This window comes from Rhincodon typus, chromosome 8, assembly GCF_021869965.1.
Source record: "Rhincodon typus isolate 14 chromosome 8, sRhiTyp1.1, whole genome shotgun sequence".
Lineage (NCBI taxonomy): Eukaryota > Metazoa > Chordata > Chondrichthyes > Orectolobiformes > Rhincodontidae > Rhincodon > Rhincodon typus.
The window spans coordinates 62,738,672-62,756,135 of NC_063339.1; the positions used below are offsets into that span (position 1 = coordinate 62,738,672).

The 17,464-nt window shown below is 39.2% G+C and overlaps 1 protein-coding gene across 1 annotated transcript in view; it reads left to right on the top strand.

Annotated features, from left to right (window-relative positions):
- The window catches only part of ryr3 (ryanodine receptor 3), a 363,324-nt gene that overhangs the window by 121,248 nt on the left and 224,612 nt on the right, over positions 1 to 17,464 (top strand). The window contains exons 4-12 of the mRNA XM_048600437.1: positions 1,246 to 1,320; positions 2,890 to 2,968; positions 3,305 to 3,417; positions 3,881 to 3,980; positions 4,271 to 4,367; positions 8,326 to 8,400; positions 9,995 to 10,151; positions 12,312 to 12,476; positions 16,123 to 16,244. Of these exons, the coding sequence (XP_048456394.1) occupies positions 1,246 to 1,320; positions 2,890 to 2,968; positions 3,305 to 3,417; positions 3,881 to 3,980; positions 4,271 to 4,367; positions 8,326 to 8,400; positions 9,995 to 10,151; positions 12,312 to 12,476; positions 16,123 to 16,244 (983 nt within the window). The remainder of the gene's footprint in view (positions 1 to 1,245; positions 1,321 to 2,889; positions 2,969 to 3,304; positions 3,418 to 3,880; positions 3,981 to 4,270; positions 4,368 to 8,325; positions 8,401 to 9,994; positions 10,152 to 12,311; positions 12,477 to 16,122; positions 16,245 to 17,464) is intronic.

Consider the following 17,464-nt stretch of genomic DNA (forward strand, 5'->3'; position numbering starts at 1 on the left):
AGGAATGGTTTCAGTGGTTGCAGTTGAATTATTGTGCCAGAACCCCGGAGCGAGGGACTACCCTTTGACTTGACTGTGGCCTGCAGACAACTCTAGCAAGCTTCTTGGCTTTGTGCAGTAAAGATAGCAGTAATATGATCCTGTTATCTCTGGTTGATGAGGCAAGGCAGTGCAAGGCATAGATATTGCTAGCATCCAGTTAAGGTCAAAGTGAGTGAGTGCTATGACAGTGAGTGAAGAGCCCAATGATACAACTTGGTCCAGTTCATGAGCTGGATGCATGTCTGAGAGTCCGCAGTGGTCTTGAAGCAACATTACAATGTAATTGCTGGTGCAGCATTGAAGTAAAGAAGTGTCCTGTAACTGGAACAGAGACATACCATGATGTTGGTACATGTCAGATGCCAATGCCTGTGATCAAGGGTGTGTATGGCTGGTGCCCATGGAGAATACTTTGAGATATTGCTGCCCTGTTTCCAGCATGGAATCTGCCACTGTGACTTCCTTATCAAGTTTCTCAACATCTGGCTTGTTCAAGAAGTTTTGTAAAATGGTAGGCTGAATATTAATGAGATGAGTTGTGCCGTTGGCCAGACTTCTAGCGAGCGTTAATCCTCATCAATATCGTCACACAATCCTATGTGGCCTGATTGCACTTTCCTGCCTATTCCCTGTACCCTTTTATCTCAATCAATCAAAAATCTGAAATCTGTCACATTGATATTGTTTGTTAAATGACTATTTAATACAGAGAAATGATTTACCCTTGAGCACATGTTATGTTCTATATTTGGTGTAACTGTGGAAATCTTTAGCTAGAAAATAATTTGCTTTTGGTTTATCTAATTTAGCTAGTGATGGATGCAGTTCAATCTTGAAAACTGGTATTTTTTTTCTGGATTATTAGTTGGAAATTAACAACTGTGAGCATTAATAGTTTGTCATTTTAACATTGATTTTAATCTCTTTTTGTTTTCTTCTACTCCAGTATTCTCCAGTTCCTGATTGTAGTAACTCTTTCTAATTTATTGTAGTATTTTGCAAAGTTTCATTTAACAACACTGGTTAAAGTAGATTACCCCACTGTTTATTACACCTGGATCAGTTGCTCCTAATATCTTGTCACTGAGTTAATTTCTATGCAGAATGCAGGAGCACTTTCTAGCAGAAGACATCCTCATTGTAGGATTTAAATCACTGGTATTTAATAAATTGGTTGGAAGCTAATATTCTCTTTATTTATAGGCAGCTCAGGGAGGTGGCCACAGAACTCTTCTTTATGGTCATGCCATTCTTCTCCGGCATTCGTACAGTGGAATGGTAAGAATAGAGATATGAATGAGGACAATTGTAATATTTCCATTCAAATGCAACATGTACACAAGACTGATGCCTTAATTTATGTCTTACAAAGCCAACAGGAAAAGCAGAGGTGTTTCCCACTTCCATCACTTGACCCCAGAAAAAAATCATTTTTAAGCTTTCTTGTTGTTTTATGATTTCAGTGATTTATAATGCAAACAAATGAAATATTCCAAAGTACTTGACAGAGGAAGGATCTGAAACCCATGCAGGAACTGTAAATGGTTTAGGCAAAGTGGCTAAATGCACGTTTGGAGAGATTATATAGCACAGTGAAGGGTTCAGGAACAGTAATCCAGAGTGTAGGAGTAAGATGCCTAATAGGTTTTACTACCAATGATATGGTAGGAGGAAATACACATCAGTCCACAGTCGCCAAAATTGTAGATTGTTATTTGGGCTGGAGCTGACTACAGAGAGAGAATGAAATGAGTCATTGTTAAATGAGATCAAGAATTTTAAGATTCATGAGCTGGAGACAGGAGTAGGTAGAAACCAGAGGCATGACTAGTAAGTGTCCTTTCTCTTCATCCAGTTTTGTTGTTGCTATTCTAAAGATACTTAATTTGTTGGGGAAATTGAGAGTGAGGCAGCACAACCTTAAAGCTGATTAAGTCATTGATGGTGATGTCAAGAACATTTTCTCATTTTAAAAACTGTGTAAATCTTAAACCCTTTCCAATAGTTCAAATGCAAATTTCAAAGCTAAGACCAATAGACTTGCTAGGGAAGAATATTTAGGCAGGTGTCACCCATGAGTACAACTGGAGTTGATGTTCAATCAATCTTATTCTCATTGAATATCAGAACAGAATTTAGGGGTGGATCAATCTACTCCTGTTACCATATTTCATAATATGGAAAAGGATTATGTTAGTATTTCAAGACAGGGTACTTATGATCTGTTGTATTATATCTACTGTATGTAATGCAGTACAGGGAGGGGATGGCCTAGTGGTATTATCACTGTTAATCCAGACACTCAGATAATGTTCCGGGGATCCGGGTTCAAGTTGCCATGGTGGAATTTGAATTTGATTAAAAAAAACTCTCGAACTAAAAGTCTAATGACCATGAATCCACTGTCAATTGCCAGGAAAAAACCATCTAATGCCCTTTAGAGAAGGAAACTGCTATTCTTAACCAATCTGGCCTACATGTGACTCCAGACCCACAGTAATGTGGTTGATTTTTAACTGCCCTCTGGCCAATTAGGGATGGGCAACAAATGCTCACTCCTACAACTGAATAAAAATAATGCTTCAGAGTTTGAAAATCATATAAAACATCTGAAACCACACTAGAGTGAATAGTACAGTTGAAAATGTAACATTAGATAACTTTTTCACATTTATATTTTTCTGTTATGCTGAAATGTATATGCATTCAAGCAAACTAAAAGCAATAAATATTTTGGTACTTAAATTCATTACCTGTCCAGTTTCTGAGAGCTATTTCAGCTTTTGATCTTCAATAAAATTGAAAATGCACGTTAATTTTAAAATATTTAAAATTCTTGCCTCACAGTATTTGACTTGCTTGACTACATCAACATCTTCAACGGACAAGCTTGCTTTTGACGTTGGGCTGCAAGAAGATTCAACAGGTAAAGGAATACGCTGACTGTATTGTACATTAATCGCAATAAAATTCTTCATATTTATGTTCACAAAGGGACAAAAAGTGCTATAAATGTTGAACATCCATGCTAAAGATTTAAAGAGGAAAAAAAGAGCCAGTTAAGTTACTTCTCACATGAGTATTTCAAAAAATTGATCCTTCATGATTCGTCTTTGTATTCAATTGAATTAAATCCTATACCTTTGTAGACAATCAGCTTTTTTGATGTGTTTGTATAACACTTAGTAAAGTTCTTCTACATTTAGTATTTGAAAAAAGACTCCAAATCTATAGAACCTTTCGTTTTTGATGCACTGTTTAGGTGAGGCACGTTGGTGGACTATACACCCTGCTTCCAAACAAAGATCTGAAGGAGAGAAGGTACGAATTGGTGATGACCTTATCCTGGTCAGTGTTTCATCAGAGCGCTATCTGGTGAGTAGACTTCAATGTGTTCCAAATTTTTAAGAGAATGTAACTCAAATTTGCATTAGACTGATGTATTTCACAATAAACATTATTTTATTAAAAGTAAAAACATGAATGCTGACCGACCTGTTGAGTGTCTCGAGCATATTTTGGTTTTATTTTTGATTTCCAGCAGCTGCTGTATTTTGACATCTTTTTTTCTGTTTAGTTTCATTACATGAATGTGTTATTTGCATAACAGTAAAATTAGCTTTTTTTTTGATTTGTGATTTGATGTAATGAGACAAACACTGGAGCAGCTGATTAAAAAAAATTGAAACTGCAACTTTTGAGATTGCATCTTTTAGTATTACATGTTAAATATATGTCTGTATCAGTTACTTTTTTGTGAAGTGCCACCTTGCTGAGGTTTTTTTGTAACATGGTTTTAGAAACTGCTCAGTTGATTTTAGTTTTCTTGTATTGGCAGCACCTTTCTATTTCCAATGGCAGTATACAAGCAGATGCATCCTTCGTCCAGACACTATGGAATGTACACCCCGTAAGCTCAGGAAGTGGTGTTGCAGAAGGTAGGATCTTCATTAGTTTATTTCATGTTTGTAACATGAAGTCTGATTGTGCTGCATCATGTATATTATTTAAATTATTTGTTTTCTCTCTTTATGCACCTTTGTGATTTTTTGCAGCAATTGTATAAATTATGTATTTTATGTTCAACATAGATGCTGGTTTCATGTTTTCAAATTAGTTACATGATAGACATCCTATTGTCAAGGACTTAATATTTTGCAAGAATAAACTCACTGAAGACAGGAATTTGTTGCTTGTGTTAACTTGTGTCTGTCTTGATTTCCTGAAGGTTTTCTAATTGGTGGACATGTTCTGCGTCTTTTTCATGGTCATGATGAGTGTCTGACCATCCCTTTTACAGACCAGAAAGATGAGGGGGAATATGTGTAAGTTTCATTTAAATTACTATGTTATCTTACAATGTTAAATGCATTTGCATTGGTATCATCTCTGTCCGTTTTACAGAAATTTAGTCAGGGTGAGATGGCAGATTGTGGTTCACTCCCACTCCAGAGCTTGAACGTAGAAATTTAGGTTTACACTTGAGCATTGAGGGAGTGCTAACCTGATAGATGTTCAGTCTTTGGGTGGGGCATTAGAAGCAGGCTTTGGCCACCCTCTCAGATGAAAAGGAAAGATAACCTGACACGATTTTGAACAGACTAAGAGAATTACCTGCAGTGCCCTGGCCAATGTTTATCACTTGGACAACATGCAAGCACAAAATAAACAGATTTTTGGTTTAAACATCATCACATTGCTTTATTATCACATTCTTTGTGCAACTGAGGTATGCAAATTAGCGGCTTTTTGTTTCCTGCGATAAGACAATGACAGTAATTCAAAACTATTACATTGAATGTAAATTGGTTTGGTGCATCCCGAGATTATGGAAGGTGCTATTTAAATAGGTTTTTAAAAAATAAGTTGTGCAAGAAAGAGCTTAGATTTATGTAGCGACTTTCACAACTGCAGGGCATCTCAAAGTGCTTGACAGCTAAAGAAGTACTTTTGATGTGTAGTCGCTGTGGGAAATGTGGCCATCAACTTGCACGTGATCAGGTGTCCCAAGCAGCAATATGATGGAGCGGATGACCTATCTTTTTGTAATGCTGATTAAAGCATGAATATTGGCTAGGTCACTGGGGAGAGCTGTTTTGACCTCCTTTAAAATAATGCCATGGCCGTTCTTTATGTCTACATGAGATGGCAGCTACCTCAGTGTATTTGATTGACAGCCTATGTTTTATTTTCAATCATCAGAAGTCCGTCTAGAACCACGACATCTGCCTTGGGGTCAAGAGTGCTACTATTGGAACTGTCAATATGCATAACTTACCTTTGTAGTAATTATTTCATGAATCTATAGGTAATATGGTATAGACTTTTAAACGCTTTTGCAGCTGAAACTATCCATTATCTTAATAAAAACCAAAAGAACTGCGGATGCTATAAATCAGGAACAAAAACAAAGTTGCTGGAAAAGCTCAGCAGGTCTGGCAGCATCTGTGGAGGAGAAAACAGAGTTAACATTTCGGGTCTGGTGACCCTTCCTCAGAACTCCATTATCTTGTTGTGGCTGTGCTGTCAGTAGAATGCAAAACCATTGTAATATAAGCACGAGATTCAGACCTTGTTTTAAATTTACTGACCGTAATTTGATAGTGCAATTGTAATACAGGAGAATACAGTATAATTAAAGTGTATACCAATCTTGTTTAGGTCTTCATTGGAATTTATCTGTCTATACTTAAAATAGCAGTAACAGCTTTTGACAGATGGCTCACAAAACAGCAATTATTGGAAATTAAATTCAGTTAATTATAGCCACATAGTATTTTTATGAAAGCTAAGGCACCATGACTTTTGAATGTTTTAGGATTCTGTTAACAGCTAACTGAAAACAAAATCTCACTTTCTTATCACTACGTTATTTAGTTATCTTTAGTTTCATCTTCAAAATTTTGTAATATTGAAATAAATCTACAGACTGGCTCCAACACACTTACTAAGGCGTTGCAACAATGTTGACAGGTTTTTTGTTACAAAATTATGCCACTCAGCAATTCACGTTTGATGCTGCACAACAGGACCTCCCCTGCCTCCTCCACCAAACACAATATCCAGGAACTGACTGAAGCAAAAGTCAAAACCCACATATTGACGCAGATGGGAAAGGGATAATTTTAAGATTGACTAATGGTGTCAAACAGGTGATATGAGATCAGCTGCCCATTAAGTGCGCAGGGTTGGATTGAATGTTCCCTGTGCAGATCACAGTCACAGGGTTGGAGAATTCATGGGAAACCCACATCGTTTCCAGTGGGAAGTTCTGAGTTAACTGCTTGTCAGTTATCGAACTGCTCAGTGTTGAATCGTCCCCTGGGATTCCGGATCATGCGGATGCGGAAATCCTGCCCACAAGAGCTGACAATTAAGTAGAGGCTAGCAGCTCTCCATTACCAGTAGCACTAGGAGCAGTTCCCACTGCTAGTCATACAGTGAGGTCTTTGAGTTGGGTAGGTTAGGGGGAGGAGTTCACTGGTGAAAAGTGGGAAGTCTGAAGGAAGGACAGAAGGGTGGTACTCAGTGCCCCCTTCCACTTGCTGGATCTTCGATGGATGCTAAAATCTTTTTGAAGAAGGGATCCCTCTGGGAGGTAGCTAGCAAGCTGGGCACTCTCTTAGGAAACTCGAGAAATGGGAAAAATCCTCTGAACCACTATTAAATCTCAGGGATGGATATTTTCTAACCAACATGGGCAGAGATATTGTAAACCCCAGGAGCAGGTGGAACTTAAACTTGAATCTATCCACACCACAAACCCCTGGAATAATGAATGACCCTGAAGTGGTTCAATAATGAGCCTATTATCCAGGTTGCCTATGTTAGTTCATTCCCACCACTGACTTAATGGAGTCGGACTTCCCATTCGTAAGATTGGATATGTCACCTCCCTTGCAACTGTATTCAATCCCAGCCTTAGGCTAGTTGTCCCTTCTATGCAGCGTTAAGTCACATGTCAGTGGAGCTTCTAACATCTGGCTGTCGGGATGTTTAGGAAAGCTACCCATGGCCCTGTGGATTCAAATATTTTCTTTTATGTATTCTGGAACACAGTTGCCTGGCATTGAAAAATTTCTGTGTAGAGAATCATAAGTATAAATGTAGCCCCTATGCTTGTATGATTTCAAGTAATAAGGAAATCAGTGTGGCATAAAAGACAGCATGTTTATTTGTATGAATTAATGTACGTTAATAATGTAAATTAGGGAAAACTAACTCAAATTTCTGAATGTACAAAAAGTCCAGGTTCCAGAATAAGTTATTGAAGTGTAATTTTAGTTTACTTTTTTGAGATATATTGATACTGCATTAGTTTATGAATTTTGTAATTTAAATGGTTTCTTTGTTTCAATATTATGCATGTTATAGCAACACTTTATAGTTCATGAACCAGCAGCATATTAAAATGAAAGACATGAAGTTTAATGTTCCCATGAGTTCTATGGTTCATTAGAGCAAACAAGGGGGTATTAAATTTTAAATAAATCAAGCAATGTAACACTGTAGAAACCAGCTCACAGCTCCCATTAAGTAGTGATGATTTGAAATTCCAACAGATTTAATTGTAGGAGTCAGCTGATCGCTTACCCATCTGTAGCTGACTGTGGCCACTGTGCATATTGCTGGTAGTCTTTGCTCACTGAGGTTAGTGCGGGGACAAGGGTTCTGGTGGATCCCACAAGAAGGAGTAGAGGGAAATGTGGGTATGGCAGGTTCAGTCCAGGGTAATGGATACTGAACAATCTCCAGAAGAAGGAGTCAGAAGAGGATTCCTGATCGAATGACCTCTTCTGTTTCTGATCCTCTTCCCTTTGGTATTCATCAAACAGGAAAAGTACAGAAATTGTCTTTGCTCAGACTGGAATCAAATGAGATTTAAAAAATAAAATAAAGTTGCCATTACAGCCCAACAATTATCAGTTTACACTGGTGATTTTTAACTCTTTTGCCACTCAATTTTCACGGGAAGAATTGAGTTAAAATTCTTCACAGTATGTCCCCTGTACTGATTCAGCTTGGATGATAATACATCGTGCGCAAAACCTGAACACAAATCCATGTTCTCCCACTAAACTGAGTTAGTTGTACATTGAAAGGGCTTCCATGAACTGATTATCACTGATTAATATAGCCAGCTAGGCCAAAATAAAAACCTACTATTTGATCTCGATAAAGATTGGCTTGGTCCCATGACAGATATTAATTACCTAATTAACCAGAAAATGTCTGAATCATTTGGATATTTAAGTACTGTGGTCATTTGTAATCTGTTTGCAGAACAGTTAACTATGAAAGTGGAGAAACGGGGACCTATGCTAGGTCACTATGGCGTGTGGAACCTCTTCGGATAAGGTAAAATAAAAGACTTCAAGCTTTTGAGGGCTGTTTCTTTTTTAAAATAGAAAAGTGTTGTTTAACATTGACATGTCAGTTCTGAAAGATCCCTTGAAATGCTGCCAGGGTATCTCATTATATAACATCTTAAGTAGCTTTGCACAGTATTTCTCGAAATTCATTCTGTTAATAGTGGGTCAGATGTTGATGCGAATACTGAAAGAGTTTTTGGCATACACTGTAGATGTTGTGAGGCTTTATGAGCACAATGGAGTGGTGAGACCAATACAAGGAGAACATTGCTGTTCAGAACTGAAAGGACCAGATTTTGCAGTCCCCAAAATAGGACCAAAATAGGGAGGAAGAACAGCCAAAAACAAATGGCCACTGCCTCCATTTTCACTGACAGTCATTTTGCAGAGAATGGGGGTAGGAAGCCTGCTTACCCGTCTCCAGAGGGCTAAAAGCAGAGCTTGAAGGAGTTTCACTGTGGTAGGTGAGTTTCAGAAACTCATTGCAACCCTGCCAAGTGAGAAGAGGTGGTATTGGCCACAGAGATCAGATAACACCCCAAAACCAACTTGAGATTCAAATTTGAGGATTTTTAGAGGCTTCGGTGTGTGATGGCAACAAGCTAAAGGGATGGGAGTTCATGACAAGAGGGGGCAAAGACAGGGAAGTGACTCAATACAAAGGCCAAATTTTGGGGAGGCATAGAATTTGATGGGCTCTCTCTGAGAAGGCTGATATCTGCATTTTGAAGTACCAAAATGATTCTTATAAGGGATCATCAGAAATCTTGAAAGAAACAATGAGTGAGTTGGGCCTGTTGGGGACCCTGTTCCAGCCTGTCTCACCTCTGTTTCTACCTTGGGTATGCTGAATCAGTCAGGCACCAATTGGGGCATCAAGCCAGGAAACACACGCTCCCTTCCTGACGGCCTGAAGAGGGAGTCAGAAGCATGACTCAGGCACAGTCCTATTGCCTGATTCCTCCCTCCAATGGGAAAACTGAAGAAATGATTTCTGAATTCACCTTTAAGGGCTGAGATCTAATTTGAGGATCATACCCTATGATTCTGGAAAATCCCACCAAAGGAAATAGATTCTCTGGACCTACTCTGCTGAATCCCTTTATCATTTTAAAGATCTCCATATGATCGCTTTCCAAATTTGAAGAACTAAAATCCAAGATTATGCAACCTGCTCTTTAAATTAACTGTCTGAAAACTAGTATATTTTTGGTACCTATTTCATGTCTAATTTATCCTTTTTGAAAGTCAGTGCCCAAAGCTTAATGAAGTATTCCTGGTGGAGTCATTCTAAAGTTCTGTACAGCTAGAATATCACTTTCTCACTCTTGTATGTTAGCTCCTTTTGAAATAATGGCCAATATTTCATTGGCATTTCTGTCAGTGCTCTCTCTGATTAATTCCTGTATATATACTCCCAGACAGCTCCTGATACCTCATCATTAACAAAATAGCAAGAACTGAAGCATTATTTTGTTGTTGAAGACTTTTCATTTCTTCAAAATATGTCATTTTCGCTGTGGTTTTAGTTAACCGTAGTAAATAACAACAACATTTCTGTACATTTTCCCCTTATTTAGTTGGAGTGGCAGTCATATTAAGTGGGGCCAGTCTTTCCGCCTACGACACCTCACATCAGGTCTGTATCTGGCGTTAGTTGAAGATCAAGGTCTGGTGCTGCTGGATCAAACTAAATCAGACATCAAAGCAACATCATTCTGTTTAAGAACATCTAAGGTATTGTAATTATTAATGTATACTTGCTCTACTGTAACACAACATACAGTAATCAATAATTTTGTTCTCAACTTTTTCTTTGTTATTATCATTCCTGATTTTCACTTTAGATATGTTTTGCACAAATGGGATGTTGAAGTGACTTGAAAACTCAGGCACTCCTGCAGAAACGCAATCTGGTGTATTGTCGTTCCTGTACCTTAGTAAAACATGGCTTGCTTACATCACACCTAGAATGTGTAGGAAATAGGCAGGAGACCTGCCAACTTTGCGGAATTTGTGAGGCCTTTGGCTGCCCAAGCAGGAAAGAGTGGGAAGAATCACAAAAATGAGAGGCAGGTCTGGATTATGGAAGTCTGAAATCACGATGTGGAGCATGGAGAGACCATGACATGATAGGGACATAGAACATAAGAAACAGGAGCAGGAGTAAGCCATATGGCCCAGTGTCTAGAGGACAAAGCCAGGAATTTTTGGAAATAAGTGGACTCATCATACCTCTCATTTTGAAGTACACAAGACAAGCCTGACCAGTGTGTCTCATTCACCAGTTTTATCTTTTTATCCTTCTAGCTAGGCGTGCTCCCCTACTCAATAAGTCCATAGCTGATCCAATTGTGGCCTTAATTCCACTTTTCTGCCAGCTATGACCCCAACCTACATTGTAAATCAAAAATCTATCTGACTCAGCCTGGAATATATTTAATGACATAGACCCCACTTTTCACTAGGGAAAAGAATTCCACAAACTGATGGCCCTCTGAGAGAAGAAATTCCTTCTCATCACTTTAATGGGAGAGCCAATATTTTTAAACCGTTTCGACGTTTTGTATTACCCCACAAGGAGATACGTTCTCTATACACCTACCCTGTTAGCCACCTTGGAATCTTGAATTCTTTGATATGATCACTTCTCATTCTGCTAAACTCCAATGAATATAGGCCAAACCAGCTCATTCTTCCTCATAAGACAATCCCTTATCCTAGGAATCAGCCTAGTGAACCTTCTCTGAAGTGTTTCCAATGCAAGTAAAACGAACATATGATCAAGGAATGAAAAATGGCCACTCGGCCCTTCAAGCCTGCTCCAGCATTCAATAAGATCATGGCTAATCTGATTTTAACCTCAATTTGACATTCCTACATATCCCTGATATTCTTTCATTCAATTGATACATGTGCCCTTTAAGTAAGATGACCAAAACTATACTTGATACTCTGGTACAATATCGTCAAAGATGCTTCTTAATGCCTTGATTCTCCTCAGACCTGATACAGCCTGGAAGGAGATGCAAAGAGGCTTCCTGCTCAGGCAAAATTTGAGACCCCAAGATGCCCTTGGGTCCTCACCCGTGTATATCAATAAAGACTGTTGGTGAATTGTTCTGCTGTATGTTCAGTTACCTAGGTAGAACATGAAAATTGCTGAAGCTAGGTAACTTTCTGGCAGTAATGTCGAGAGTTAAAGAATTGTACAGATAGAAACAGACCCTTTGGCCCAACTCCTCCATGCCAACCAGATATCCTAAATTAATCTAGTCCCGTTTGGTGGCTTTTGGCCCATATCCCTCTAAACCCTTCCTATTCATATACCACCCAGATGCCTTTTAAATGTTGTAATTGTACCAGCCTCCACCACTTCCTCTGGCAGCTCATTCCATACAAGCACCACTCTGCGTTAAAAGGTACCTTAGATCCCTTTTAAATCTTTCCCCTCTCACCTTACATCTGTGCCCTCTAGTTTGGACTCTCCATCTGGGGGAAAGACCTTGGCTACTCACCTGTCATTGGGGCAATTTTACATGTCCAGCCATGCTACAATTACTCTAATATTCTTTCTGCCCCAAAACAGAGATATCTGACCAGATATTCTGAAAATACAGCAGAAGGAACCATTTCTAGTTCCCACATAATTCTCAGGTATAGTTAGAACAAGCAGCTACGAGCTGACCCGGGAAAATAAGGATAATACAGGTATGGTAAATTTTGATGTATATTGGCTAACAGCTCTTTGTAACATTCAGGCCTATGTTCTGAGTTGCTTACATTTGTGACACAGTGGATTTTATGGCAATAAATAAAATAGGTAACTATATTATCGATAAAAAGCAATGTAATGTCACTAAACAATTTTTTGTCAATTTTTTTTAACCCTCAAAGGAAAAATTAGATTCTCACCCGAAGCGAGACACGGAAGGAATGGGCGTCCCTGAAATTAAGTATGGTGATTCGATTTGTATTCTTCAACACGTTGCTAGTGGCCTTTGGCTGACTTATAGGGCTCCAGAAGCCAAATCAGCCCGTTTAGGACCTTTGAAACGGAAGGTTGGTACTAACGTTAAAACAATAAATAAGATTAGCACAGTGCAATGTAATATAAGCAACACGCGAAAGCCCCACTAGTTTATTTAAACATAAATGCTTTGTTTGCCTTGGCTGCTGTGTTAGAGACAAACCGCTACTGGGGTTTCAAGACAGGACAGTGAATCTAATAATGTTACGTATATGGTGCTGAACTTTCCAGCCATTGAAAACTAAACCAATTTCCTCAAGAGCTGTAACATTTAAAACTCTTGTAAACCAAATCATGTAAGTTCTTGTGCAGTAGTTTGGAATTCTGTATCAAATTGTGCTGTTTGCTGAGTCAACTGACTAAATAGACCGAAGGAATAGTCACATTCTGGCTTGTTAGAAATTCTGCATTTGACAGAGGTAATTACAATCATGAGGAGAAATTGTTTCCACTCCTGTATTACATAATGACAAGGTACTGGTTTAAAGTGTGGTAAAAGAATCATGAGTTGTTATGAGGTAACTTTTTCAAGCAGCAAGCGGTAAGGTACTGGAAGGCACTTCCTGAGAGCTTTTTTTCCTTTATTCATTCACGGGATGAGGGCGTCACTATCTAGGCAGCATTTATTGGCCATCCCTAATTGCCCAGAGGACAGTTAAGAGTCAACTACATTGCTGTGGATCTGGAGTCACATAAAGGCCAGCCCAGGTAGGGATAGCAGTTTCCCTCCCTAAAGGACATTAGTGAACCAGATGGGTTTTTCACAGTTATCATTAAACTCTTAATTCCAGATATTTATTGAATTCAAATTCCACCATCTGCCATGGCAGGATTTGAACCTAGGTCCCCAGAACATTATTTGGGTCTCTGGATTAACAGTCCAGCGATAATACCACTAGGCCATTGCCTCCCTGATGATGAAAGAAATTCAATTGAAACATTCAAAAGGGAACTATTATCTGTAAAGGAAGAAGGTGCAGGGCTGGCACGGTGGCTCAGTGGTTAGCACTGCTGCCTCACAGAACAGGGACCCAGGTTCAATTCCATCCTCAGGTGACTGTCTGTGCGGAGTTTGCAAATTCTCTCCGTGTCTGCGTGGGTTTCCCCCGGGTGCTCTGGTTTCCTCCTACAGTCTAAAGATGTGCAGGTTAGGTGGATTGGTTATGCTAAATTGCCCGTAGTATTCAGGGATGTGTAGATTAGGTGGGTTATAGGGGGATGGGTCTGGGTGGGATGCTCCGAGGGTCAGTGTGGACTGGTTGGGCCGAATGGCCCGTTTCCACACTGTAGGGATTCTATGAAAACTTCAGTGTCAATAATTTTGGCTGAGAGATTGTTAGCTGCTGTTATCAAAGTATGGAAAATGTGGGTTGCTGTCTTTTGTGTTTTTCTGAAGGAGGAAGGAATGTTAAAAGAAGGGATTAAAGTCAGTTTAGATTGAATCAGAGATGGATTGCTGAAGTCCCCAAAGCTTTGACTGCAGCCAAAAGCACACCCTTATTGGAACAGTGTTCAATTCTTAAGAATGAACTTGTGTTTACAAAGCAGCCCAACATGTCTCGATGCACATTGCATTCAACTAATTGCATTTGAAGTGCAGTGACTACCGTTGTGTTGATGAATGTGGTGATCCATTGCAAAGTGCAGAAGGCTGAGCACTGGTGATGCCATTAGTTGGGAGTTGAACATTGAGCCAGACACAAAATAAACTTCCCAGCATTATTTGAATGTTGACTCTAGGCCAGTAGAAACAAAGTTTATAGTCATACCCATCAATGCAGCTTTCCCTGAATACTACTGCCAAGTATCAATCTAGTTTATGAGGTGAAGTCCTAGAGCATATCAGTAACAGAGATGTATTCTGTTTTGGAAGCCGGCTGGATATCAGATTCCAATACAGATTTGCACTGGTTGTCAATTTATCCCAAGCTTGAACTTTTTATGCATATCATTCAGTCCAAGCAATCCATAGAACACATCAACAATGTTGGTAATTTACATTTCATAAACATATCCTGGAGGACACTGATTCTTTTTTATCAGGGTAAAGAATCTCATCTATTGCCATAGGTAGACAATAGCAGGAAGAGAGGATTTCAGCTTGCTTCACCAAAGTCCGTGCCATCACTGGTAGTACATAAATGGCCAAAGACGTTAAGATTTGGGAACAGAAGTAGGGCATTCAGCCCACCAAATCATTTCCGTCATCCAATGAGATTATGGCAGTTTTGACAATCTTCACCTCTGTTTTCCTGCATTTTTCCCATAACCCTTGATTCTTTTATTGATTAAAAATCTATCTGTCTCAGTCTTGAATATATTTAAGAACCCAGCCTCGACTGCCTTCTTTTATAAAGAATTCTACAGATTCACTGCCCTCAGAGGAAAGAAATTTCTCCTAATCTCTAAGTACATGACTTAGGCATGTGACCATTTGTGCTGAAATTACCCTCTCTGGTTCTAGATTCTCCCACATGGGAAAACAACCTTTCTGCATCTAGCCTGTCGATTCCCCTAGGAATCCTACATGTTTCAATAAGGTCACATCTCATTCTTCAAAACTCCAGGGTGCCTAACCTACTCACCTCTCTACATAAGACAATCCCTCTACATAAGACAATCAGGCTAGTGAACCGTCTCTGGACTGTCTCCAATGACAATATATCTTTCCTTAGATAAGGGGCCCAAAGCTGTTCACAGTATCCCAGCTGTGATCTGACTATTACCTTGTATAGTTTTAGCAAAACCTGTTTACTTTTATTCTTCATTTCCTTTGAAATAAAACCCAATAGTCCATTTGCTTTCCCTATTATCAACTGAACTTGGATGCTAGCTTGTTGTGATTCACGTGCAAAGACTCCAAACCCCTTTGTTTTGGAGCTTTCTGCAGTCTTTCTCCATTTAGTCACTTTAGTCTTCCTGCCAAGGCATAGCCTCACAATTTCCCACATTATATTCTATCTGTCAAGTTTTTGCCTACGCCTTTAACCTATCTGTATCCCTCGACTGACTCTGTGTCATTCTCATTACTTGCCTTTCCAACTATTTTTGTGTCATGCACTCTATGTGCTCACATGATCTTTGTGAGAAACAAAGGGGTCCATTTGATTAACACAAAGTTTGCTGTCACCATAAAGAAAGAGATTATATGAATGATTGGGAATATATGGCAAAGAAGGAAATGTTCAAAGATGGTTGTTAGAGGACAGCCTCTGGGATAATTGCAAGCCATAAATGTGACATCCATGCAAGCATCAGAACCTGTTTTGAACAGAGTTTCAGATACTTGGAAAAATATGATGCATCTTCGAATACATCCCTGTCACAGGCACCATTGAAAAGAGTAGAAATGAAAATTGGCGTGTTTCTACTGTGGAGGGGTTGATCTGAATGATCAATTTTATAGTGGGGAGGACACATGTCTCTCTCTGGTTTCCCAAGTTAGATTGGGCTGAGTGAGGTCCCAGAGAGCTGTCGACACCAATACAATTACTCCCATGCATGAATCCCCATACTGGGGGAAGAAAATAGTCCCTTACCCGAAAGAGGCCATGTTATCTCCCCAAAAAAGAAAGCAAATTCATGTTTAAAATGATTTCATTTTTTAATCTCTGTGTTTATTTGTGAATGTGAAAAATTGTTGGAAAAGAGTTTGAGAACCCAGTTTCATGCTTTCAGGCCATATTACATCAAGAAGGACACATGGATGATGGTATCATTTTGCAACGTTGTCAAAGAGAGGAATCTCGGGCAGCTCGTATTATACGCCAAACAACCAACTTATTTAATCAGTTTATCAGGTATTTGACTGACTGATGAAGATCATTCTTGGATAATTATATTGATGATATTATTGAAAATAGAGGGAACTGTTCTCAAATAATGCTGCTAGATACAAATTCAATTTTCGTTCCAGTGCAGTTGATGAGCTATAACTGGGAAAAAGTAAAGAAAAATTTAATGCCAGTTTCAAAACGTTCAGCTCTGGCAACTCCCTTAGTTTTGATAAAATATTGTAAAGTTGACGGTGAGCTACTGGTTAGCCACCAAGCTGGCAATATCAACATCCTCCACTAGCAGCTGGGCCACATGACATTGCCACCCACCGACCTTCCCCTTCCGTCATTTTCACCAAAACCTCCAGGCTCTCTTGTTTGCTCAGCGAGATCACTTCTCCAGTTCTTCCCTATCCCAGGCATAGAAGCTCAGTGCATAGGCATGTTCTCAAAGTGGAGTAGGCAGTTCGAGTGGTTAATTGACTGGTGACTATGAGGAGTATCCAGGAGCTGATCAAGTCTGGCTGGTGTAGGTACGTTGGGATACCACTTAGACCCAGATTGGTGTTTGCCATAGGTCCCAGTATGAACCTTGCAGCGTGAGCCCCGCAGTGTGTGCAGTCAAATATTAGCATAGTTCCCCAAGTCGAAGAAATGCTCCTGGAAGAAGGTACAGAACAGCATCTGCCACCAAAAACCTCTTCCAGTTCTGTAAATGTGTTCCATGCTTGATATTGAAGATTTTTGGCAGCCACTTTTTGAGCAGTGTTGGCTCTGATGCCATTCAGATCATTCTCATGGTTGCAATGAGCAGGTTGTAAACTGTGGGACAATATTCTGACCTATTCAGGACTGTAGACATGTTGTACAGATTCTTATGATAAGATTGTTTTAATTTTGTGAGATTTTGATTAGCATCCATTTTTCAGGTATAACATTAAATGAGGGATAACTGTATTCTTTAACCGTTCAAAATTCTACATCACAAAAACACAAATCCTACATCTCTCCCTTGGTCAGAACCATAGTTTAAACACTGTGTTTGATGTTTAAATCATTGGTCCCTGCTCACATTACTACTGTGTGTTATGTTATAAAGCAGAGGTCGACCCCACTCTGATAAATAAAACCAAAATATCCACAGAGATGTGCCTCGCCCTATACTCTGTTATAAGCCCCCAGTTTGTTATAAAGGAGTGGTTAAATAAAAAAAAAATCCCTGACACTCTCTTTATAATTTATTT